The sequence below is a fragment of the Onychomys torridus genome, chromosome 11, assembly GCF_903995425.1.
Source record: "Onychomys torridus chromosome 11, mOncTor1.1, whole genome shotgun sequence".
Lineage (NCBI taxonomy): Eukaryota > Metazoa > Chordata > Mammalia > Rodentia > Cricetidae > Onychomys > Onychomys torridus.
The window spans coordinates 19,740,932-19,761,608 of record NC_050453.1 but is presented as its reverse complement, the minus strand read 5'-3'; the positions used below and the strand labels follow the sequence as shown (position 1 = coordinate 19,761,608).

Here is a 20,677-nt window from a genome sequence, read left to right as displayed (position 1 = left end):
CTGTAGAAGTCCTGAATGTATTTCTTTGCTGGGACTATAGAATTACCCCAGAAATCTACTCTGTCAGGGCCTGGGGCTGGCCCCTCCATCCATTTCCCTGAAAAGGATTCACCTGGGTATCCACTCTTGATAGACATTTATAGCCCAATGCAGTCTTCTTTTGCATCTCAGGAACAATCCATGTTCCTTATTTGCCCTTAAGCTTTTTCCCCTTTCAGGACACCTTTTGACCTGGTGTCCCACATGGCCACACCCAAAGCAGCTTCCTGGTGGTCCGACAGCTCTCCCTTATCTTGAGCCATAATTTCTTTGCTGGTAAAGAACATCCTTGGCTGTTTTTCCCTGTAATGCTGCAGCCATGACTATTCTCTGATTATATGAGGGCCTTACATCTGAGCAAAGTGTAATAGAGTCAGAGATGTTTCCTTTCTCTCAAAAAGATCTCAAAACAACTTGCTAAGTGGCATTAGCATTTTCACAGGCAAACTATTTAACAAGCAAAAGTTTCTGGATCCCCAATTAACCTGCCTGTTGTCTGCATTAGCCTAGAGACAAAGTCCTGAAACAATTCATCAGGCCCCTGCCTTATCTTTGATAAATCCTCAGTCTGTATTCCAGATGATAGAAGCTTATTCCAGGCCTCTTTGGCAGTTGCATTTACCTGAGCATACACTGTCACATCGAAATTTAACTGTTGACCTATCTCCCGATAAAGAACTTCTCTGGCAAGTATATCAAAAGTAATGGGAATCTGTTGGACCTGATTCATTTTAGCTGTGGCGTGACATTGCTCCACAAATTCACTTTTCCAAAGCAAAAAATATCCACCTGACAGGCAAGCTCTGGGCATCTGTTTCCAGTCCCCAGGAGGCAAGGCTTCTAGAGCTAGGCTTTCTAACAAAGCTTACATAAACAGGCTGGTCAGACCACATTGGTTGCCTGCTGTTTTTAATTCCTTAAATTGTTTAAAAAGAATCAGAACATGCACTTGTATATTACCCTGGTCATCTTGCTTCTCAATTACAGAGAACATTTGAAATTCTTGCACCCTCTCCCCTCTGCTAGCTGCTTCTCTATTACTGGATTGAAGTGGAGATGCTGGACTAGCAGCAAGGGTTTGCCATATTCTGGGAGACTTTTGCACCAGGGCAATTATGGACGACTTTTCCCTTCTGATAGATGACCTCCCAGATGAGTCTAATTCTGCCACTACAGAAAGAAGATGAGTACCCTTCTGAGAAGGAAAGACCTGAAGAGGCTCCAGTTTTTGAGAAAGAGAAATTACTAAGTTTCTGAAGCCCTTCACTTCCTTCCTTGTCTCATCTCAAGACTTCTGTTCCTTAAACTCAGCTTCATAGCCAAGAGGGGACTGACCCTAATTGAATGATTTTGTAAAAAGCATTTCCATCTGGTGGCAGCTCTGGTGGAGTAGAAGGTTTTATTTCATCTGTGTCTATCTCAGGGAAAATTCCCTCCTGCCACTCAGGACTCAGATCCAAACTGTCCAGAATTAGTGCCCACAGGCCAAAAGCTTCCACTGGGATCTTTTCTGGCCCATGTTCCTCATAATGTTGTTGTATTTCAATTCTGATTCTCCCCCAGGAGTCTGTGTCCAGAGTCCCATAGTCGGAAAGCCAAGGACATAGTTCCTCTATAAACTCTAAGAACCTCTTACTTGTTGGTGTTCTACCTTAACTCCCCTAGTTTTCAAACTCTCTACAAATGAATATACAAACAGCTGCCTACTATTTTCCTGCCCCATATCAGCTTTTCTTTCTCAGACTGCTAAGTCTGCAGTGGCTGCTTATTCTCAGACACGGTTTTCTGTGCCCCAGGTCTGGCACTAGGGAAATTCTACTCTTACCCCAAGTTTCTTCCTGTACCTAAACCCTATATTTTTACCTAATTTGGTAGCTAGAAATTGAGAGACAGAGAAAGAGAAACCTAGACAGAGATATTTGCTGCAGCCTAACTTTTACTACTTGCTTTGGCTTAACTTTTAACTGCTCTGTTTTATATATATACAATTTTACTCCCGAAGAATAGAATACCACTGCTTAATCTTTAATTCATAACCAGACATGTCCAACTGCTTCCACAATGGCCCCTACTCTCTCTTGCTTGTCTCCTCTACACCCAAGTCCCAAGTCTGGCGCCATCTGTGGGAGCCCGCTGCCACCATTTTAAGGGTTCTTATGAGGAGGAGAGAGAGATAAGAAAATATTAGATAGAAATATAGCAAAGAGGAAAAAGACAGAAACACATGATAGCTTCAGGAGGACCTGGATCAATACCCAATGACCTTTTCTGTTTATTCAAAGGAGCCTTTCACAATAATACCAAGGGGCAGGGCAAAAGACCTCTCCCTTGCCAGATCAAAGCACATCACACAGTCAAGTGTAGACCCTTCCAAACACCTAGTAACCACACCCATGGTCGAATGATCCCCTTAGGCAGCCCTGCTGGGTAAAGCAAGCTCAGATTCTCAGACCCTAAGTAATTTTGGTCTTCACAATATTCCAATTAAAAATAGCTTGTGACTTTCACGCAAAGCAATTTCAAGCACTTGTTTCATAAGGACATGAGTAAACATTAGTTATAGCATTGTGGATAAATGCCCACATTCTGGAAATAGTTCAAATCTTGCCTCAGGGATTCATTACACAATGTGTTTTTCATAACTTATCTCATATCCACCTTTCACCTCTAACACTACAATTTTACTAATGTCTACCCCAATACTTGCAGAGAAAAAAAATTATTTTAAGATTATAACTGTTGTCTTTGCCTTATATGTCATCTCTTACGTCAAAGTTCCTATGCCATAAAGAATTTGCAGACATTCATTGAAGAATACATTTGCTACTTTAAATACAATCACTATAATTGCTATGAAAAGTATATTTTATGTATTTTTACATTGTCTCTAAAACTGTAGTTTGAATTTGTAGATAATGGAACTCAGGGTTCTTATTCATTTAGTATCATCTTAGTAATTTTTCAAGTTCTTTGTGTTCAAAATTTGTTTTAAATTTGAGTTGTAGGAACTAAATTAATTTGATCCTATCATTAATTTCTTTTTAGCAATAATGGGGATTGAACCTAAGGCCTTATGCATGGCGGGCACAGTCCTCAACCGCTGGGCTATATGCTCAGCTCAATAAATCATTCTATACCATAAATCTTACAGACCTGAGTAGTTTACAACTAACTAATGGTAGAGACATGTAATTCTTAGTTTTAAAGAAGCATTGGGATCCACCAAAATCGCAGATATATTTATTTTTTTGTTGTTCATTTTCAAATCATTATAATCATTGCAGGTATCAATGAGGCAGACACAGCATGAGGGTCCAGCAGCTGGTCTTTGTATAATGATTAGACATCAGATGGGAACCTGTTTGTTATGTTAAAGATCCCCAGTCCACGCACTTTACCAGCCAATACTACTTCTTTTTATAATTGCTATGAAGTATTTCATTATTTATGCCTTGTTTTTTGCCCATTTTTCTTGTTACAGGGCTTTGAAGACTGCTTGGTATTTGATGAGTTAATGGACAAATTCAATAATGATCTTAGTAAGTATAATTTCTCAGGGGGATGTAGATTAGTCCAGATGATCAGTTGTAGGCCAACTTATGATCCTGGCACTCTAATATTGTCTCTGCCATAGTCATTGCCCATAGCAGAGAGTGACCACCCAGAGAGGGAAACCTAGAATTCATGGAGGAAAGTGCTGGTCATCTTTCAATTACTATAACAATATGTGGGATAATCAACTTAGAAAAGGTTTATTGTGACATTTACCAGACTTTTTCTTTTGGGCCACCAACCAGCTTCCAAATTATGACACAGTGACTTATTATTAGTTATGATACATTTAGCTTAGGCATATTTCTGGCTAGCTCTTTTAACTTAACCTGTTTCTCTTTATCTACCTTTTGCCTTGGGGCTTATTACCTTTCTTCTGTAAATCTTACTTTTACTGCTTCTCTCTTTTTGCTTGGTTTCTTGCCACAGCCATGTCCCTCATTCTCTCCTCCTTCTCTCATTCTTCCTTCTTTTCTCCTGAGCCTCGATTTCTCCTATTTATTCTCTCTGCTGCTAGCCCCGCCTATCCTTGCTCTGCCTAGCTATTAGCCATTCAGCTCTTTACTAATCAAGTGCCTTAGACAGGCAAGGTGAAACAAATGCAACGCAGCCTTGCATTTTTAGACAAGTGCAGCATAAACAAAAGTAGCACACCTGTGCACAGTTGAAGTACTATTCTGCAGCACAAACAAATACAGCACATCTTTGCCTACTTAAAATAATGTTCTACAGCACTGGTTCTCAGCTTCAGAAGCTCCAGTCTGTGATTAGTTAGCCCCTTTCTCTGGGCCCATGGAGAGGAAACATCATGGTGGGGAGCCAGCAGCAGAGAAAACGTCACTCACCTCCTGATCTGGAAGTGGCAGAGAAAGACAGGGAGATAGAGGACCCACAGTCCCTTCTAAGGGCATGCCTCCAGTGACTCAAGGACCTCTTGGTAGGCCTCCTGCCTGTAAGGTCCTACCACTTCCCAGTAGCAGCGGCCCACTGACAGATCAAAGTTCAGAGCAGCAGCAGATCAGGGTGTATCTGTGCACCTTTCTCTCCCTTCCAGCCTTGGTGGTCCACCTTTGCCTACAGCCTTCACAGCACACCCTCAGAAATACTCAAGCCCTCAAAGAAACACACACAAAAAAGAGTAAAAGTGGAGGGTTGAGCATTATTTAAAGTTGTCATATGAACCTGTGCAGTGACTTGTTGGTTTAACTAGAGAAGCAACTTGAGGAGGAAAAGGTTTGCATTGGTTTATAGTTCAAGGGCCGTGGTTCACGGCACAGGGAAGACTGGAGGCAGAAGTGTGAGTCACATCCGCAGTCAAGAGGCAAAGAATTGCTGGTGCTTGTTCCACTTTCTCCTTCTTATTCATTCGGGGACACCAGCCCATCAGATTAATGCTGTCCACACTAAGCGTGGGTCTTTCCTCTTCGGTTCTACCTCTCTGGCATCATCCCTATAGACATATGTCCAGAGATGTGCTTCCATGGTAATTCTAAATCCAATCAAGTTCTCAATATAGATTAACCACCACAAATTTTTTCCATTTTTGAAATAAGGGAAATTATGATTTAAACAACCAATACCCTAATATTAGTTTTATTCTAACCTTTATTTGATCACAACAGGAAATACTCAATGGACATTGTTCAATAACTGTAGGTTGTTGTTATTATCAATAGTTTTATAAGATTAAAATTTTGCAAGAGGAAACACTGTTTAGTTTGACCTAGCTGGAGACCAGCAGTTTAAAAAAAAATTTTGTTTTGTTAAAAGATTTATTTATATGTATAGCATGTGTGCACAGGTGCCCTCAGAGGTAAGAAGATGACATTAGCTCTTCTAAGCCAGAGTTATAGGTGGTTGTGAGCCACCCAAGGTGAGTGCTAGGAACAGAGCTCAGGTCTTTCAAAAGAGCAGCCAATGCACTTAACCACTGAGCCCTCTCTCCCGCATATTTTCTGTATATTATTTTAAACACATATATGTTTTATTTAATTTTGATTTCTAGGTGTGTGCCTTCCTGAATTCTCAAGATTTAGGATTCCAGATGACCATGCAATTTCAGACCTGTCTATGTACAATTACATAGAGGTGAGAAAAGCTTGGCTCCATTCCACGAGACAGTTCACCAATAGACTAGGAAGAAAGCTTTTTGTTTTCCTTTGCTCCAGCCCTGTCTTATACATGCTGCATAAGAATATGTGTGGACAAAAGTACACATGTACACACACAGTAAACATATACAAATATGCACGTGTTCAAACATACCACACACACACACACACACACACACACACATCACACACACATTTCTTAAACATAGGTAGATTGTTATGATGTAGCCAATGACAAAGACTCATCATTTCTACCTGATTTCAGGAGCATTTTGAAGATAGCAGAGATGGTAAAACATCTAAAATTTCACAGGTCCAAATTTCAGACATTTAGGAGGTAGTCATATTCTATTCTCAAAATAAGAATTTGAGATACATTAATTGTGAAATCTTAGAAATATTGAATGACTTTTTCTCTTTCTTTCCTTTTTTTAATATTTACTACACAGAAAATAATTTGATTCATAAACTTCATATGCTGTAGATCTGATCCCTTACACTTTTTTTTTTTTTTGAGACAGGGTTTCTCTGTGTAACAGCCCTGGCTGTCCTGGAACTTGCTCTGTAGTCCAGGCTGTCCTTGAACTCACAGAGATCCACCTGCCTCTGCCTCCTGAATGCTGGGATTAAAGGCCTGAATGACTTTTTCTTAACAGAATATTCTGAGTATTTAGAATACCATGGGATAAAAACAGTATATAATATCAAAGAAATTCTTGATCAGAAAGATGAGTACTATTAAGACTTACATTCCAATTTCAGACAGTCATGTCAAAGTCTCATGACAAATGATTGTTATCATTGCTTTGTGGAATGGAATTGCTTTGAAATAGTTTACACAATAAACAAGGGAAATAGTGAACATTTCCATTTTTCTTGAAGACAGAAAGAAATAATATTGGCTTCAACTTGAGCATAGTTGTAACATATACAATTGAGTTCTAGAAGATACTGGAAGACTTTGTTGCTATACGTTGCCTGACTCCAAAAGTAGGTCATGGGCTGGGCAATGATTCTGGGTGAGGACACTTGCTGCTCAAGCATGAGGGTCTGAGTTCTAATCCCCAGGATGCATGTAAAAAGCTGGAGTGGCCATGCCCTTGGAGCTCCAGAGTAGTGAGGGCCTTGCTTGCTGTCAGAATAATGAATAATGCCAAGTTCAATGAGAGACTCTACCGCGCTGGAATAAGGAAGAGAGTGATAGAGCAGGTGCTGGTTGATTTTGCTCTTTTGGGGGAGCCTACCACCCAGCTCCCAAATAAATCACACATGGAGGCTTATTGTTACTTATGAATTCCCAGCCTTAGCTTGGCTTGTTCCTTGCCAGCTTTTCTTAACTTTAAATTATCCCGTCTACCTTTTGCCTCTGGGCTTTTTCCTTTTCTTACTTCTGTAATCTTACTTTCACTCTTACTCCGTGGCTGGCTGGGTGGCTGGGTGGCCGGGTGGCCGGGTGGCCGCGTGGCTGACCTGTTACATCCTCCTCTCCTTCCCCTCCTCCTCTCATATTTCTCCCTCTATATATTCTCTCTGACCGCCAGCCCCACCTATCCTTTCTCCTGCCTCGCTGTTGGCTGTCCAGCTCATTATTAAACCATCAGGTGTTTTAGTCAGACACAGTAACACAGCTTCACAGAGTTAAACAAATGCAAAATAAAAAAATGCAACACATCTTTGCATCATTAAAGCAAATGTTCCACAGCATAAACAAATGTAACACGTCTTGAAATAATATTCTACAACAATCAGGACTCCTTTCTGGTCTCTGCATGTGTGTGCATATAGAAGTGTTCATACCTATGCACATATACCACACACATTCAACACACACACATACACACACACACACACACACATACACATACACACACACACACACACAACCAGTTTAATATAACACAACACTTGTCCTAAGTAGTAATATTAACCAGGACAGAGGCAGCTGTAAGCCATCCTTGTTGTCATAAACAATGTTGCCAGTTAAGTAGAGGGCAACAGTAATCGATCAAAACCTTTGAACTTACAGGTCATTCAAAATTCTGGCTCAATATATCTTTTGCTGAAACAGAATTTTTTATATTGAAATTGTCTTCTGAGAAAGACCAGACTAGATTTTGTATGTTTTCAAGGCAATGTCTTGTACTCCTGAAATTTCTCAAGGGCACTTGGGAATGACGATCATGGAAATGGGATTTTATTTGACTCCTGTGTTAGCATTCATTGTTGGGAATGAAGACTAGTAGTAAATTGTTGTAAGGAACGAGAGCTGCTTCTCTTAAAGAACTCTTTTTAAGATGCCTCTCATTGCAGATGCGAGCACATGTCAACTCTAGGTGGTTCCTGTTTCAAAGGCTCCTAGATAAATTTCTTCACACTATTATGCCATCTACCTTTATCCCTCTCTATACCATGGTAAGGACTGGGTTAAAGACATTCCCTCATTTTCTCTCTGTTTAGCTATTAAAGAATACACTAGATGCTTTTAAATCTCCCTGCAGGTCGCCTTCACCAGAATAAGATACCACGAGGCGGTGCTGCGCTGGCATTGGCAAAAAAAGGTTGGAAGAATTTGACTACTGAAAAAACGTGATATGTTAAAGTGTCATATAGTTTCATGGTCATATCTATTTCAGGGAAATACAGACATGACAGGACAGAGACATTATGCTTGTCTTCCAAGTAAAACCTGCCCTGAGTCTACAGAATACAGAGCACATACTCTACGTGATGAAAAAACCAAAAGCAAAGAGAAATTTGAAGAGGAAAATGAGGCTGATACTTCTCAGCTTTATACTTTGTATTAGCATCATGAGCCACTCTTGACTTTTACATTATGTGGTATCTTTGTGGATTTAACCTGTAAAAGTAGACAGAACTGTGTCACTTATAACACACTATCTAGTGGAATATAGTGATGCATTCATTTTGAGAAGCTGACCCAGGGGTGCCATTAAATGTAATACAGATTCCTGACTACTTTGGGAATTTTATAACTTCATTTGTGGATAGTTTATTGGGTGCATATATACTGAGACAGCTACTTCAGTGGACAAGATGTAGTACCAATCCTACCTGTGGCTCAGGAACTAATAGGAAAGGTGGACAAATATGGTGGGGAATACCTCATGACCTACTGCAAGGAGAATACGAGTGTAGGCTAGGTCATGAAGGCTGAAGATACTCTAGCCAGGAGGCCCAGGGAGTAAGAGTGGCCAGATAGAAGCTGGAGAGGTAAGTAGGGCCTTCAGCATCCTGCTGAAACAGGAAGAAGACTGGTCTATGGAAAGCTGAGAGACCTAAGAAGGCTTAAACACCCAGGCTAGGAATTTAGGTCAGTGACTTTGCTGTGTAGAGAATGGGTTGGAAAGAATGAAGATCTACCTGTAAGCTCTACCTCCATAAAGATGAATAAAATAGGGGCTGAGAAGATTTTTCTCCCAGCACCCACATAAAAGCTGGAATGGTACACATCTGTAACCCTGTTCAAGGCTAAGGGTCAGGGTAGAGTCCAGGGGCTTGCTAGCCAAAACAGTGAGTTCCAAGTTCAGTGAGAGACTGTCTCAAAGCAATAAATTGGAGAGAGAAGGGAGAAACCACCTGACAGTGATCTTTTGCCTCTACCATGTGTACACAAAAGTGCACCCCTACCTGTGTACACACAACACACATACCTATACACCTGATAAAATAGTGTCCCTGACCTCAATGATATAAACATGCAAAGGAGAAGAGCCAAGCAGGCAGAGTGCCCTGACATAAGGGCGGGGACAGAACAGAGGTCAAGCAATCAAGTTGCTGCTTCAAGTTAAATGTAACAGAGAACTGCACACGTGTCTGTGATATAGGAAGACTCCTGTGCACTTGTCTGTGATATAGGGAGAGAATTACACACTTGTCTGTGATATAGGAAGACTCCTGTGCACTGGTCTGTGATATATAGAGAGAATTGCACATTCATCTATGATGTAGGAAGGAAATTTATCTCAAGATTCAACCTCTGGCTGAACAGTTTTGGACATTTGCCATCCTTGCAGGTGATAAACAAAGGACTCCTTGGCCTTGGATCCCTGATAGCCATTGGAAGTGCCTACCTACTTGTGCAGCACATACCCCCGAGACCTCTGGGATTCTTGAGAAGGCTGTCATGGACTGGAACCACGGGATACTGGAATAGGAGCACAGATGTCTTCTGGCAAGTTCCATGGAGTCCCTAAGAGAAATTCCCCATTTCGCCAACCAGAGCATCAAGTTTCCAGGTAGCAGATGCTTGACTGCTCTCCAAAATCAAGGACCAAATGCATGTTTCCATTGGCACAATTAATTCACTACTTGAAAATAATTGTTAGCATACAACCAAATTCCATGTAGACTTTCTGTGTGTGTGTCAGCCGGACAAGGGGAGATGCCATTGCTGTTTTTGTAGTGTTTCCATCGCTTTGCGTGCTTGGGCGGGGTCAATTTAAATTAAAATTGCAATAACCAAGGTCTCTTTCACTTCTCAAAAACAAGTTTTTTTATATGGCACATTATAGGAGCAACAACATTCCAGACTGAAAACCACAGCCTGCCTGCCGTGCTGCTTCCTCTTTGTAGCAGTTGATGGGGTTTGCCTAACCACAGGTTCAGAGCACTTGTTAGAATCAGGGGTGTGAATGAAAGGCAGGATGTTCCAAAGAGTTCCAGGATAAATTTATTTCCCAGTCTGCAGATACCAGAATTATTACCTTTTGAAGAAAGGACTATTAATGGCATGCTATGTAAAGAATAAGAAAGGGTTGTTATTAGTAAATAAAATATATCCAAGAGTGAAAAGGAGATGGGAAGGCTGACTTGCAGAAGTATGGAGACATAGTTCATTCCATTTCAGACACACAAAAGTGATGCCTTGAACATCACACTGTGACAGTTGACATCATCTTCAAAGTGCAGTGTGGAGACTCTTTGGTTCTTTTTTCAGTAGACTTACTGGTACACTTGGAAGTTCTTTTCAAACATTGTTAATTTTGAAAGCTACAATACTAGGTTTTTTGTTTGTTTGTTTATTTGTTTTTGAGACAGGGTTTCTCTGTGTAGTTTTGGTGCCTGTCCTGGATCTCACTCTGTAGACCAGGCTGGCCTCAAACTCACAGAGATCCGCCTGGCTCTGCCTCCCAAGTGCTGGGATTAAAGGCGTGCGCCACCACCGCCCGGCCTACAAACTAGCTTTATAGGTAAAAAAGACTGAGGTAATAAAGATGGAACAATTTGCATTTTTCATATTATCAAAGACATCCTGGAGTCCTGATAATCTAGGCTTGATTTGTAGGGAAAGAAAAATACTGTTTTCAGAAAGTGGGCATAGCTCCGTGGTAGAGTGCTTACCTACCATGCCCAGGGCTCTGAGTTAGATTCCCTAGCACTGCAAAAATAAACAAACAGTATAATTGTTCCTTTTGTTTCTTAAGTCTGTTGGCTGCAGTAACTATAACAGATTGTCGAGAGGGAACAAAGTGAAGTTTAGAAGCGTGTGTATTTCACATGTACATGGGAGACGCTCAGAAAAAGAGCTGGCTTAGGGGCTGGAGAGATGGCTCAGCTGTCAGTGCGCATTCCACTCTTGCAGAGGTTTCTAGCTCTGTTCTCAGATCCCATGTCAGGCAGCTGGCAACTGCCCCGAATTCCAGCTCCAGGAGAGTCAATGCCTCTGGCTTCCTTGGGCTCCTGTACCCATGTGCACATAACCACACATAGACCCCCCCCAATTAAAAAATCTTTAGAGGCCATAATTTCTAGAAGTAGCAAGGGGATGTGTGGAAGGGATTAGAGGGAAGAAAGAGAAGGGAGGAAATGATGTAATTTTCTTTTAAGTTAAAAACATATAAAAGGGAGGAATCTGTGTGATACACAATGTTGTGAGGAAGCAGCTTAAATAAAAATCTAGTACATGTTAAAAAACATTTTAAAAAGAAAATAAGCTTCTGTAGAAAGCCCTGATTTACATCATCTTCAACAAGAAGTAAAGCTATAGGGACATGCTAGGACAAAGGAGAGGGATTGGAATCCCCGGATCAGAAAGCCTTAGGCCACCTTGGCAAGTCAGGGGAGGCTTCTCTTCTATTGTCTCTTTTCAGTGACTTTCCATTCAAGGTAACCCCACAAAATGAAGCATATTTGGGGGAAGCATATGCTGTTCTCCTCCAGGTATGAACAATGACACGTGGAAAGATGCTCTCCTCACTAACGTGGCCCATCTGATATCAGGGATCCTACTGATAAGCAATGAAATTTAAAAACATATTGTATGGAGCTGGTGAGACAGCTCAGTGAGAAAAAGTGCTTGCTGCCAAGCCTGGTGACCTGAGTTCGACCCCTGCGACGCACATGGTGGAAGGAGAGAACTGTTTCCCACAAGTTGTCCTCTGAGTTCCACATGCACAATATGACATGAGTGTGTACATGCACACACACATACACATACAATAAATAAATAAATGTACCAAAATTTAAATAATATTGCATGGTATTACCACACTAAAACGTTTATTTTCAACCCTCTCTGAATGTAACTTTCTTTACTGGGAACTCCTTGACAGGTGTTTTGACAAAATGGAGAGAAATTATTAAAAGGAAAGGAGACTTTGTCAAACTAATTTCTGAAATGAATAGATGGAGGTATCACTCTGTCTTTACCACCCTTTTTCCCATGCACATTCTCCACTGTGGTATCGTCAAACCATCAACATGACCAGCTCGAGTCTCTTTTTCTACGATGCTTCTTACAGTACCTTCTGGAACTTGTTTTTTTTTTTTTTTTTACTCTGACTGCCTTGTCAGTCACACTACACACATGACAACAGCCTTTAGTTTTCAGAGAAAAGTCGGGATCGATTTATTACCCCCTTCATAAATTGAATTGGTCAAAGACACAGCATGACACAGAATAGGACCCGACACCATAACATACCCCAGATGCCCCAGCCATTGCACGCATGTGCATGAGACAGTCGTTTATACAGTGAAATCGATCTGAGAAACAGAATGTATAATGTGCTTTGGCAAATATGGTCATTGGAAGGTTAGATCCTGGCATGGTAGGCGACGGTGCCAAACGCTCACTTTGTGCCACCAGGAGTTTCTCATGTGATAAAGCACCCGTTGAATGGAAATAATTTGTCTTGCTCAGTCACTTCTTGAACAGAGACAATCTATGGGTAATTCGGATTTCTGGGTAGGCCTCGAGGTTCTGCGGTTACTATACCAAACGGGGACTCCGGGGCCGTCCTGATAGCAGACTTTGTGTGACAGACACAAGACTCGTCTCCCAGTCTTATAAAGGACGGACCTGGATGGCATCGGCCTTGGATGCGTTGCTCCTGTCACCGTCGTCCGCAGACGGGGACTCGTCACTGGCTATGATGAAAATGACAGAAGAAGAGTTGAAGGTCACTTTCTTCTTTGGCCTGTCCCCCTCTTTCTGTGACATCACGATGGGCCGGATCTGCATTTCGCTCTCCGCTGCTGGTAGGTTCTTAGCAGGCCGCTGGCATCTCAGCAGTCGGCAGCATAGGAGCTGGAGAAGGGACCTCCGAAACTGCGGGGTAAGATGGAGCGAGAACGCCAATCACTCAGTGAATACCTGGCCTTGAATCTGAAGTAAAATTCAAGACAACTTGATCTATCCCCCCCCACCCCGTGTGTGTGTGTGTGTGTGTGTGTGTGTGTGTGTGTGTGTACGTACACGTGTGTATGCCTATGCATGTGCAGGCCAAGGCCGATCTCGGGTGACACACACTTTGTCTCTTGAGACAGGGACCTGAGGCTTGCCTCTTAGGCCAGGCTTGCTAGCTAGTGAATCCCAGTGACCCATATAATCTTCTCAGTGCTGGATTACAAACACACACACCGCCACACCCGGCTTTTTACGCATGTGCTGAAGATTGAACTCAGGTCCTCATGCTTGCCATCTCCCCAGCCCCACCCACCCCCTTTCTTCATTAGATGGCATGGGATAGAGTTATACAGTAATGCTCAGACCTATCAAGGTCCCCCATTGACTTTTAAGTCCTTTATTTACTATAATTCTTACTAACCAGATGAAAAAGAATATTCTAATCCTTTGTGGTCTCCATGGTTTCAATGTATATAAACCTTCTTGGAGAACAGCTTTGCCTCTGGGTTTAAGGAATTCAGTCATGAAATACTCAGTGAGCAGCCCTTGAGTGACAGCCATGGGGCTGAGATCTCGAGACACTACTCACAGCAGACAAGGGGGTCTTCCCTGTTCCTGAGACCCTCTTGGGTTTCCCCTCTGCTCTCCCCCTTCTACAAGAGCCTGAGTGGCCAAGGTTCAAATAGAGGATCATCACAATGTGCAGGGGACATTCACTGAAAACGCCCTGTCATGAGTAAATGCACCATTTACAGTCTCTGGCCTCATAGTAAACCTTGCTTCTTTGTCAGCATGCTGAAATTCTGAGCTGTTTGCTAAGTGCTAAGTCTACCACAGCCAACAGAGCATCCCAATTCAAAATCAACTCATTACCCTTTTTGTTTACTGCGGGAGCTTTCCCAGGTCTGAGAACATCAATAAAGAGGTACACTGACTTCTGTGTTCTTTAGTGGCCCCGCCAACCAAATGCAGGACACATTGAGCTGACCTCAATCTTTTAGAATACACATTCAATTATGTATTCGGCAAGTCATCATTTTACGAGTCAAGTTCAGTGCTCGAGATACATGTCAGAGCTGAGTAAAGCCAGGACCTGTTTCCTCACATCCAGCTCCTTATGGGAAGGAAGGACCACTGTCTTACTTGTTTCTGCCAGTTTGTTATAGTATTTAGGGTTATTGTTTAAAGTGTGTTACTAGGAATCGGAACCATCAGGACCAGTGGGGTGCTCATCAGAAATGTAGAGTACCAGAAACTCAGACACGGTGAGTCAGAATAGACACTTTTAAACTATACTTTCAGATTTGGTGAACTCATATTCAAGTTTAGAAGCTTTGATTCATAATTCATCAGCTGGGAGAAAGGCACAAACAAATGATTTTTGGCGAATGAATTTAAATTTTGTCTACTGTACCAGTGGTCTTTCATTTTATAATCCATAAATAAAGTATGGAATAGAGTTAGTGTCTATTTTGCGGAGGTTTTGAAGACAATGGATGGAAGCTTCATAGTGTAGTAATTTTTAGTTATTATTTGAGTCATAACTATTATTAGTAGTAAGTATATCCAAACTATTTTCTGATAAACTAAATATTAATTAATATTACCTAACAAGTACTGTACATATACCAATAGATCTTAGGCCTGCTTTTCTCCTTTGGAAATATTCTACATTTCTTCTTGAGTCTTTGCTTTTTATTTCTTTCTTAAAAGAATTTTCATTATTTATTTATATATATGGGTGTGTGTGTGTGTGTGTGTGTGTGTGTGTGTGTGTGTGTGTGAACACATGTATGTTGATACCTACAGAGGCCAGAAGAGGACACTGGATCCCCTAGAGCCAAAGTTATAGGCAGTTGTGAACCACCTGACATGGATACTAGGACTCCAGTTTTAGTCCACTAGAAGAGCAGCAGGCACCCTTAACCTCTGAGCCATCTCCCCAGCACACTTACACAAAATTCTTAACTTGGGATTTTTGTTTGTTTTATCCTTGACACTGTTCTAACTTGTCACACCACATAAAATCCATTTCTATTTGTTCCCTAGGGTGAAAACCAGTCAATTCCAGAGCTTACCTTTCTGATCATGAAGATATAGATAATTGGATTGTACACAGTGCTCGATTTAGCAAAGAGATAAGAAATGATAGACACTGTTGGAGTGACCAGGTGTCCATAGCCATTAACCACCAAGAAACGGGTCACAATATAAGGCATCCAGCAGGTGAGAAAGACAAAGACCATTGAAAAGCACATTTTGGCCACTTTCTTTTCATATCTTAAAATCTTGATCACTTGAATTGTCTGAAGATCTTCAACACAGCGTAGCTGCAGGAAGCAAAGAAAGGATGGGACTGAAAACGATTCCTTTTCTTTTTAAACAGATAAGCAGCCACCATTATTTGTCCTGCCTTCACGGAAAGCGACAGTCAGTCCATAGGAGAAGGACTGACCTCTGACCTGAAGCTGAGCCTAGTCTTTATCCCTCAGGTCTTCAGTTCCCTCAACTAAAACCTACGGTGGTTGAGTTAAGTAGCTTCTGAGGATATTTTACAGTGTGTGTGTGTGTGTGTGTGTGTGTGTGTGTGTGTGTGTGTGTGAGTGAGAGAGAGAGAGAGAGAGAGAGAGAGAGTCAGAGACAGAGACAGAGAGAGACAGTGAGGGACACAGAGAAAGAGAGAGAGACAGACAGACAGATAGACAGACAGACAGACAGATATGAGAGAGAGAGATGGGCAGGAGGGAGGGATGTGGATGAGCACATGCATCCCACAGCACATGTATGGAGCTCAAAGGATAACCTCCAGTGTAGGTCCCCACCTTCCACCTTGTCTGAGATGACATTGGGGCTATCTGACCTGTGAGAGAGTCTAGATACTCTCCTGCCTCTGCCTCTCAACTTGCTATAGGATTTCTGGTGTTAGAGATACACATCACTACATTATACCTGGCTTTACATAGATTCTGGGGATTCAGAATCAGGCCCTCACACTTGAACAGCAATTGCTTTACCAACTGAGCCATCCCATAAGCTCCCTTAAATGGTTTTTTAATGCTTTTCTAACTTAATTCATAAGAATAAAATACATTATTTTATCTAGCTCTTCAAGTTCCTAAAACACAGCCTGAAAGGTTCGTGGTCGTATGGAAACAATCTCTTCATGATTGAGGAAACTGTTTTATCCAGAGCACTGATTTGTAAATTCTCAGCCAGATAACAGACTCACGCCATGCCAAACACACTACAGAGAGAAGCCTGCAGTTTGAGATGCAGACAGATTACCTGCATGGAGTTCTCTGCTAAGGTGAGAACATAAGCTAAAATCAAACTTCATTCTTAGTTACTTCCCCTGTCTTCAGTCCTTCCCTCGTACCTACTCTACTTGTAACTTCCCCAAAATAGTCACTGATCAGCCATATATCTAAAACCCTAGCGGGCACACAGCAGTTAGGAGATGGCACACGGCTGAAGTCAACGCTGCCATGTGGCTGTGCCTCCTGCATCAGTCACTACACCCTCTTCCTGCCTAGTTCCCACATGAAACCTGCTGGTATGTGTTCCGGCCCTTCTCAGCTCTACCAGTCTCTGGTAAGCGGTTTCATGTGATCCTGAAATGAATATAACTATGCACATTGTAACTTTTCCCCCTCAGAATCCTTAACTTTTGAGAGTGCTGCATAATTTAAGGTTGGTATTTTCTATCTGCCTTTTGCTTCTTTCTTTTGGTTTTAGAGGGTGGCATACAGACAGCAAATGTCATCCCTCACTGATCTGATTGGGGGATTGATTCTCAGTACAAAGTTCTACCAAATTTCAAGTCCTGTAGAGTGTTTCAACCCGGGCAAGTAAGTAACTGATCATATAGGAAGAGTTTGATTCTTTTCACATCAATTAATGGATGTGGGCATGGTTTGGTGAGGAACATCTATCTGCAGCTTTCAACTCACCATTCGAACAGAATACAGAATGTGACCGTAGCAATGGGCTATGATGCCCATGGGCACCACCAGGCAGCCAAGAAACAAGAAGAGCACAAAGGAGGAGTCATTGGCATCCTTGGATTTCCAGTCCACTGTACAGCCCAGTCCATGGACGTCTAGGATGTACCTGTTCCAGCCCAGGAGAGGTGCTCCTGCCCATGCCAAGGAGTAGAGCCAGATATAGGTAATGGCCCTCCAGGCCCAGGAAAAATTGATCACTCTGGAATGCACCACACGGATATAACGTTCGTAGGCCAGCACAGTGAGGGTGGTAATGGAAACAAACCCTGCAATAAGAGAAAGAAAAGTAGAGTACAGAGCAGAGAGAAATCACAGGAAAACCTCATGTTCCACCAGAAACACTATACAGAGAATCTGGGGCCAATAGGATGCCTGAGAAATGGCAAGATACCTGGAGTGATAACCAACCAAGCTCCCTGGGGGGGAAAAAAATCAACTGGAAACGTATTTACCAGTATAAAAAAAAAAAAAATGTAGACTAGAAACAGCGTGTAGACTGTAGGACAAAGAGCAAATCCCTAAAGTCAGCCCTGCACCACATGATGCAGCTTCTGCATGAAGTTCTCCCAAAGACAGAGAGCTGAGCAAAACAGATAGGGCCAGCATTCAGCCCTCTCCCTGCTTCCAGGCCTGCGGTGACAGAGGACCAGCAAGGACAGGATCTGCTCTTTCTCGTCATACCTTCCACACCCTCAAATGGCCCTTCTTCCATCTCAAATGTTTCGCCAAGTGTTTTGCCACAGTTACATAAAAGGAAATGCAGCAGCCTATGAGCAGACCTGGAGGAGAGCTCCCCAGGCTAGGGGACAGGCTAGCACCAGGTTGCCCCCAGGGAGGCAGCTCTCAGAGGGAAGGAAAAGGAGACTGGTCTTCCCAGAAGCAGGGTGAAGGTGTGTGGAGCCTGGCCGCAGCCCTCTCACTCTGCCTTGCTGCATAGCTGCCAGAAGTGAAGGCAATCTCTCCAGGCCCTGGATTTTTGTTTTCATAAAACTGAAGATCTGTTCACATTATAACATTTTGTGATTCTGTTGTTAGAAAAATGTGAAATCAAGAGACACCTGGCTTAGGAATAGGGCAACACAGTTAATATTCATTTGAACCATGTGCCTGGTATATGTAAGGGTGGAGGGGCAGCATTATTCTATGTCTGACATTTATGGCATTAGTAAGAACTATTGAATAAATAGCTGAATGTTACTATTTTCTGACCAAAGGAGACCTGGGTTCTGGAATACAGCATGAGGGAATAACCCTAGAGAGCAGTGATCAAAAGCAAATAAAAGACCTCAATTCAAATTACAGTAAGGAATTCTGGGTGCAAATTAGATGTGCTGTCTCAGAAATCTAATTTTAGTCTATTAAAATTTATAGCACAAATGATATACCCTTTATTTTCCAAGAAAGACATCTAGAAACCTAGTTAATGCCTAACAAGTTGCTGTTCAAAATACAGTTGATTCCATAGTTTACAAATATTATTAAATATAATGGCATTTAATTTTATAGTTAACTTCAAATGCTAAACTTTGACCTTTAATTTGTCATTAGTTTGCATTGTGTATTATTTCATTCTCCACAGGCAAGGACATTTAGTACAAAGAATTCCACTGTGGTAAACTGTAAGTCTCAACATATCCTAGAGATGAATAAATGAGTTTTTAGGGACAAAGGCAACACACTGGCATAGTGAGTGGGTATAGGCATACAATTATTTTCATGGGTAACTCATTCATTCTGTTATTGACCATTTACTGCCTCTCTATATGTCAATCACAGTGCTAGAGTAGACAAGTCCCATAGATCGCAGTGCCTTGCAGAATTTAAAGACCAACTGTTTAGTCTGAGAAGACATCAATCAGTGAAGTGCAATGAAAAGGTTGGGTAGCTCAAGATCAGGAGAGGGAGGGGACACTGGGCAGGATGCAGCAGTACTGCCGGGGTGACAGGGACAGAACTGCAGAGTGAAATCGTCACCTCGGTGATAAGCCAAGGTATTGGAAGTTGGTAGGTTTCCTTTTTAGCCTGTTGAGGTAAAAGACTTTCTAATGTCAATACAGTTTTGTTGTGTTAGCATGCTGGGTCTTAGCAAGCACAGTAAGTTTCAAGTGTTTGATTTCGGTCGCCAACATTCAGTACCACTCCAGGTTAGTGCTGACTCGTGGTGGGACAGAAAGACAAGACTTGCCTTTCTCAGCTCCTCCTGGACAGAACATATTGATAAATGAACAGTGGCTGTAGTCTGACTGGTCTTTCCAGGTGACCCACTTGAAATGACCTAAACTGCAGCCCCCTGGTGACACATTAGCAGCCCCTCCACCACTTCTGTGGGGTCTGAGTGAGAATTATTTACTGGAGACTGGGAAGGTGGATCAGTTAGCAGACTGTTTCCCATGCAAGCATGAGGACCTGAATTTGATTCCCAGGACCTACATAAAAAGCTAGGCATAGTGGAGCTTACAAGCTACTGTGCGGAGCCTACTCGGTGAAGGCCAGTGAGAGTGCCTACCTCACAAAATACGGTAGACAACAGAGTTGGCAGTGGATGTCAACATCTGACCTACACATACATGCACACACACACACACACACACTTGAACACATACATTCTCTCTCACACAGATTACATATGCTCCATTCTACTTAATTCCTAGAGCATTCCTCAGGAGGATGAGGATGGATGGATGGGCTGTCTTGTCTCTGCTTCCCAGCCATTTCAGGAGATCATCAGGTGTTGAGTCTCAGTATTTCACGTAGTAACATGCATTAAGAACAACACGGAATACAAAAGAAGTGCCCACGGGCAAAGTAGGCATCAGCTATGCATCAGGCTTGTGACCACCGCTCTACATACAGTGTGTCACTCTTTTGAAACAAGAAATCAGTGGCTCAGAAGAGTTAATGAGTACTGTGGTAGCAGAGACTATTTTGAGAATCCAATTCTGACCTCAAAACTATTATTTTCTCCTTGATATCATGTGTTTTCTCTCACGTGTACTATCAGTAAAGGGGACTGTTTTGAGGAGGAGAATGAAGTCCAGTATGAGTGGGGAAGGCCAAGAGGGGGTAAGAAGGGATATGACCAAAGCACAATTACACATATGAACTGGCACCGTTAATCCCTTTAAGGAAACCTGTATTGTGTCAACAAAATACATATGAAAGCCCCCGATGTCCATTTTACAAAAAGGCTTTTGGCTCCATTTCGGGTATAAGCAGAAGCAGATGACTGCATGTGGTGGTATTGTGTTCCCCACAATATTGCACACCCTAATAAACTTATCTGGGGTCAGAGACAGAACAGCCACTAGATACAAGGGCTAGAA

At 42.1% G+C, this 20,677-nt stretch overlaps 2 protein-coding genes across 2 annotated transcripts in view; one reads left to right on the top strand and one right to left on the bottom strand.

Annotated features, from left to right (window-relative positions):
* The window catches only part of Kmo (kynurenine 3-monooxygenase), a 39,957-nt gene extending 29,779 nt beyond the window's left edge, over window positions 1-10,178 (top strand). The window contains exons 11-15 of the mRNA XM_036202487.1: window positions 3,521-3,578; window positions 5,597-5,679; window positions 8,013-8,114; window positions 8,201-8,260; window positions 9,737-10,178. Coding sequence (XP_036058380.1) covers window positions 3,521-3,578; window positions 5,597-5,679; window positions 8,013-8,114; window positions 8,201-8,260; window positions 9,737-9,916 — 483 coding nt within the window. The 3' untranslated portion in view covers window positions 9,917-10,178. The remainder of the gene's footprint in view (window positions 1-3,520; window positions 3,579-5,596; window positions 5,680-8,012; window positions 8,115-8,200; window positions 8,261-9,736) is intronic.
* Window positions 10,179-12,546: 2,368 nt separating this feature from the next.
* Opn3 (opsin 3) overlaps window positions 12,547-20,677 on the bottom strand; it is a 31,710-nt gene continuing 23,579 nt past the window's right edge. Inside the window, exons 2-4 of the mRNA XM_036202475.1 lie at window positions 17,301-17,620; window positions 15,429-15,680; window positions 12,547-13,272 (exon numbers count right to left, since the gene is read on the bottom strand). Of these exons, the coding sequence (XP_036058368.1) occupies window positions 13,009-13,272; window positions 15,429-15,680; window positions 17,301-17,620 (836 nt within the window). The 3' untranslated portion in view covers window positions 12,547-13,008. The remainder of the gene's footprint in view (window positions 13,273-15,428; window positions 15,681-17,300; window positions 17,621-20,677) is intronic.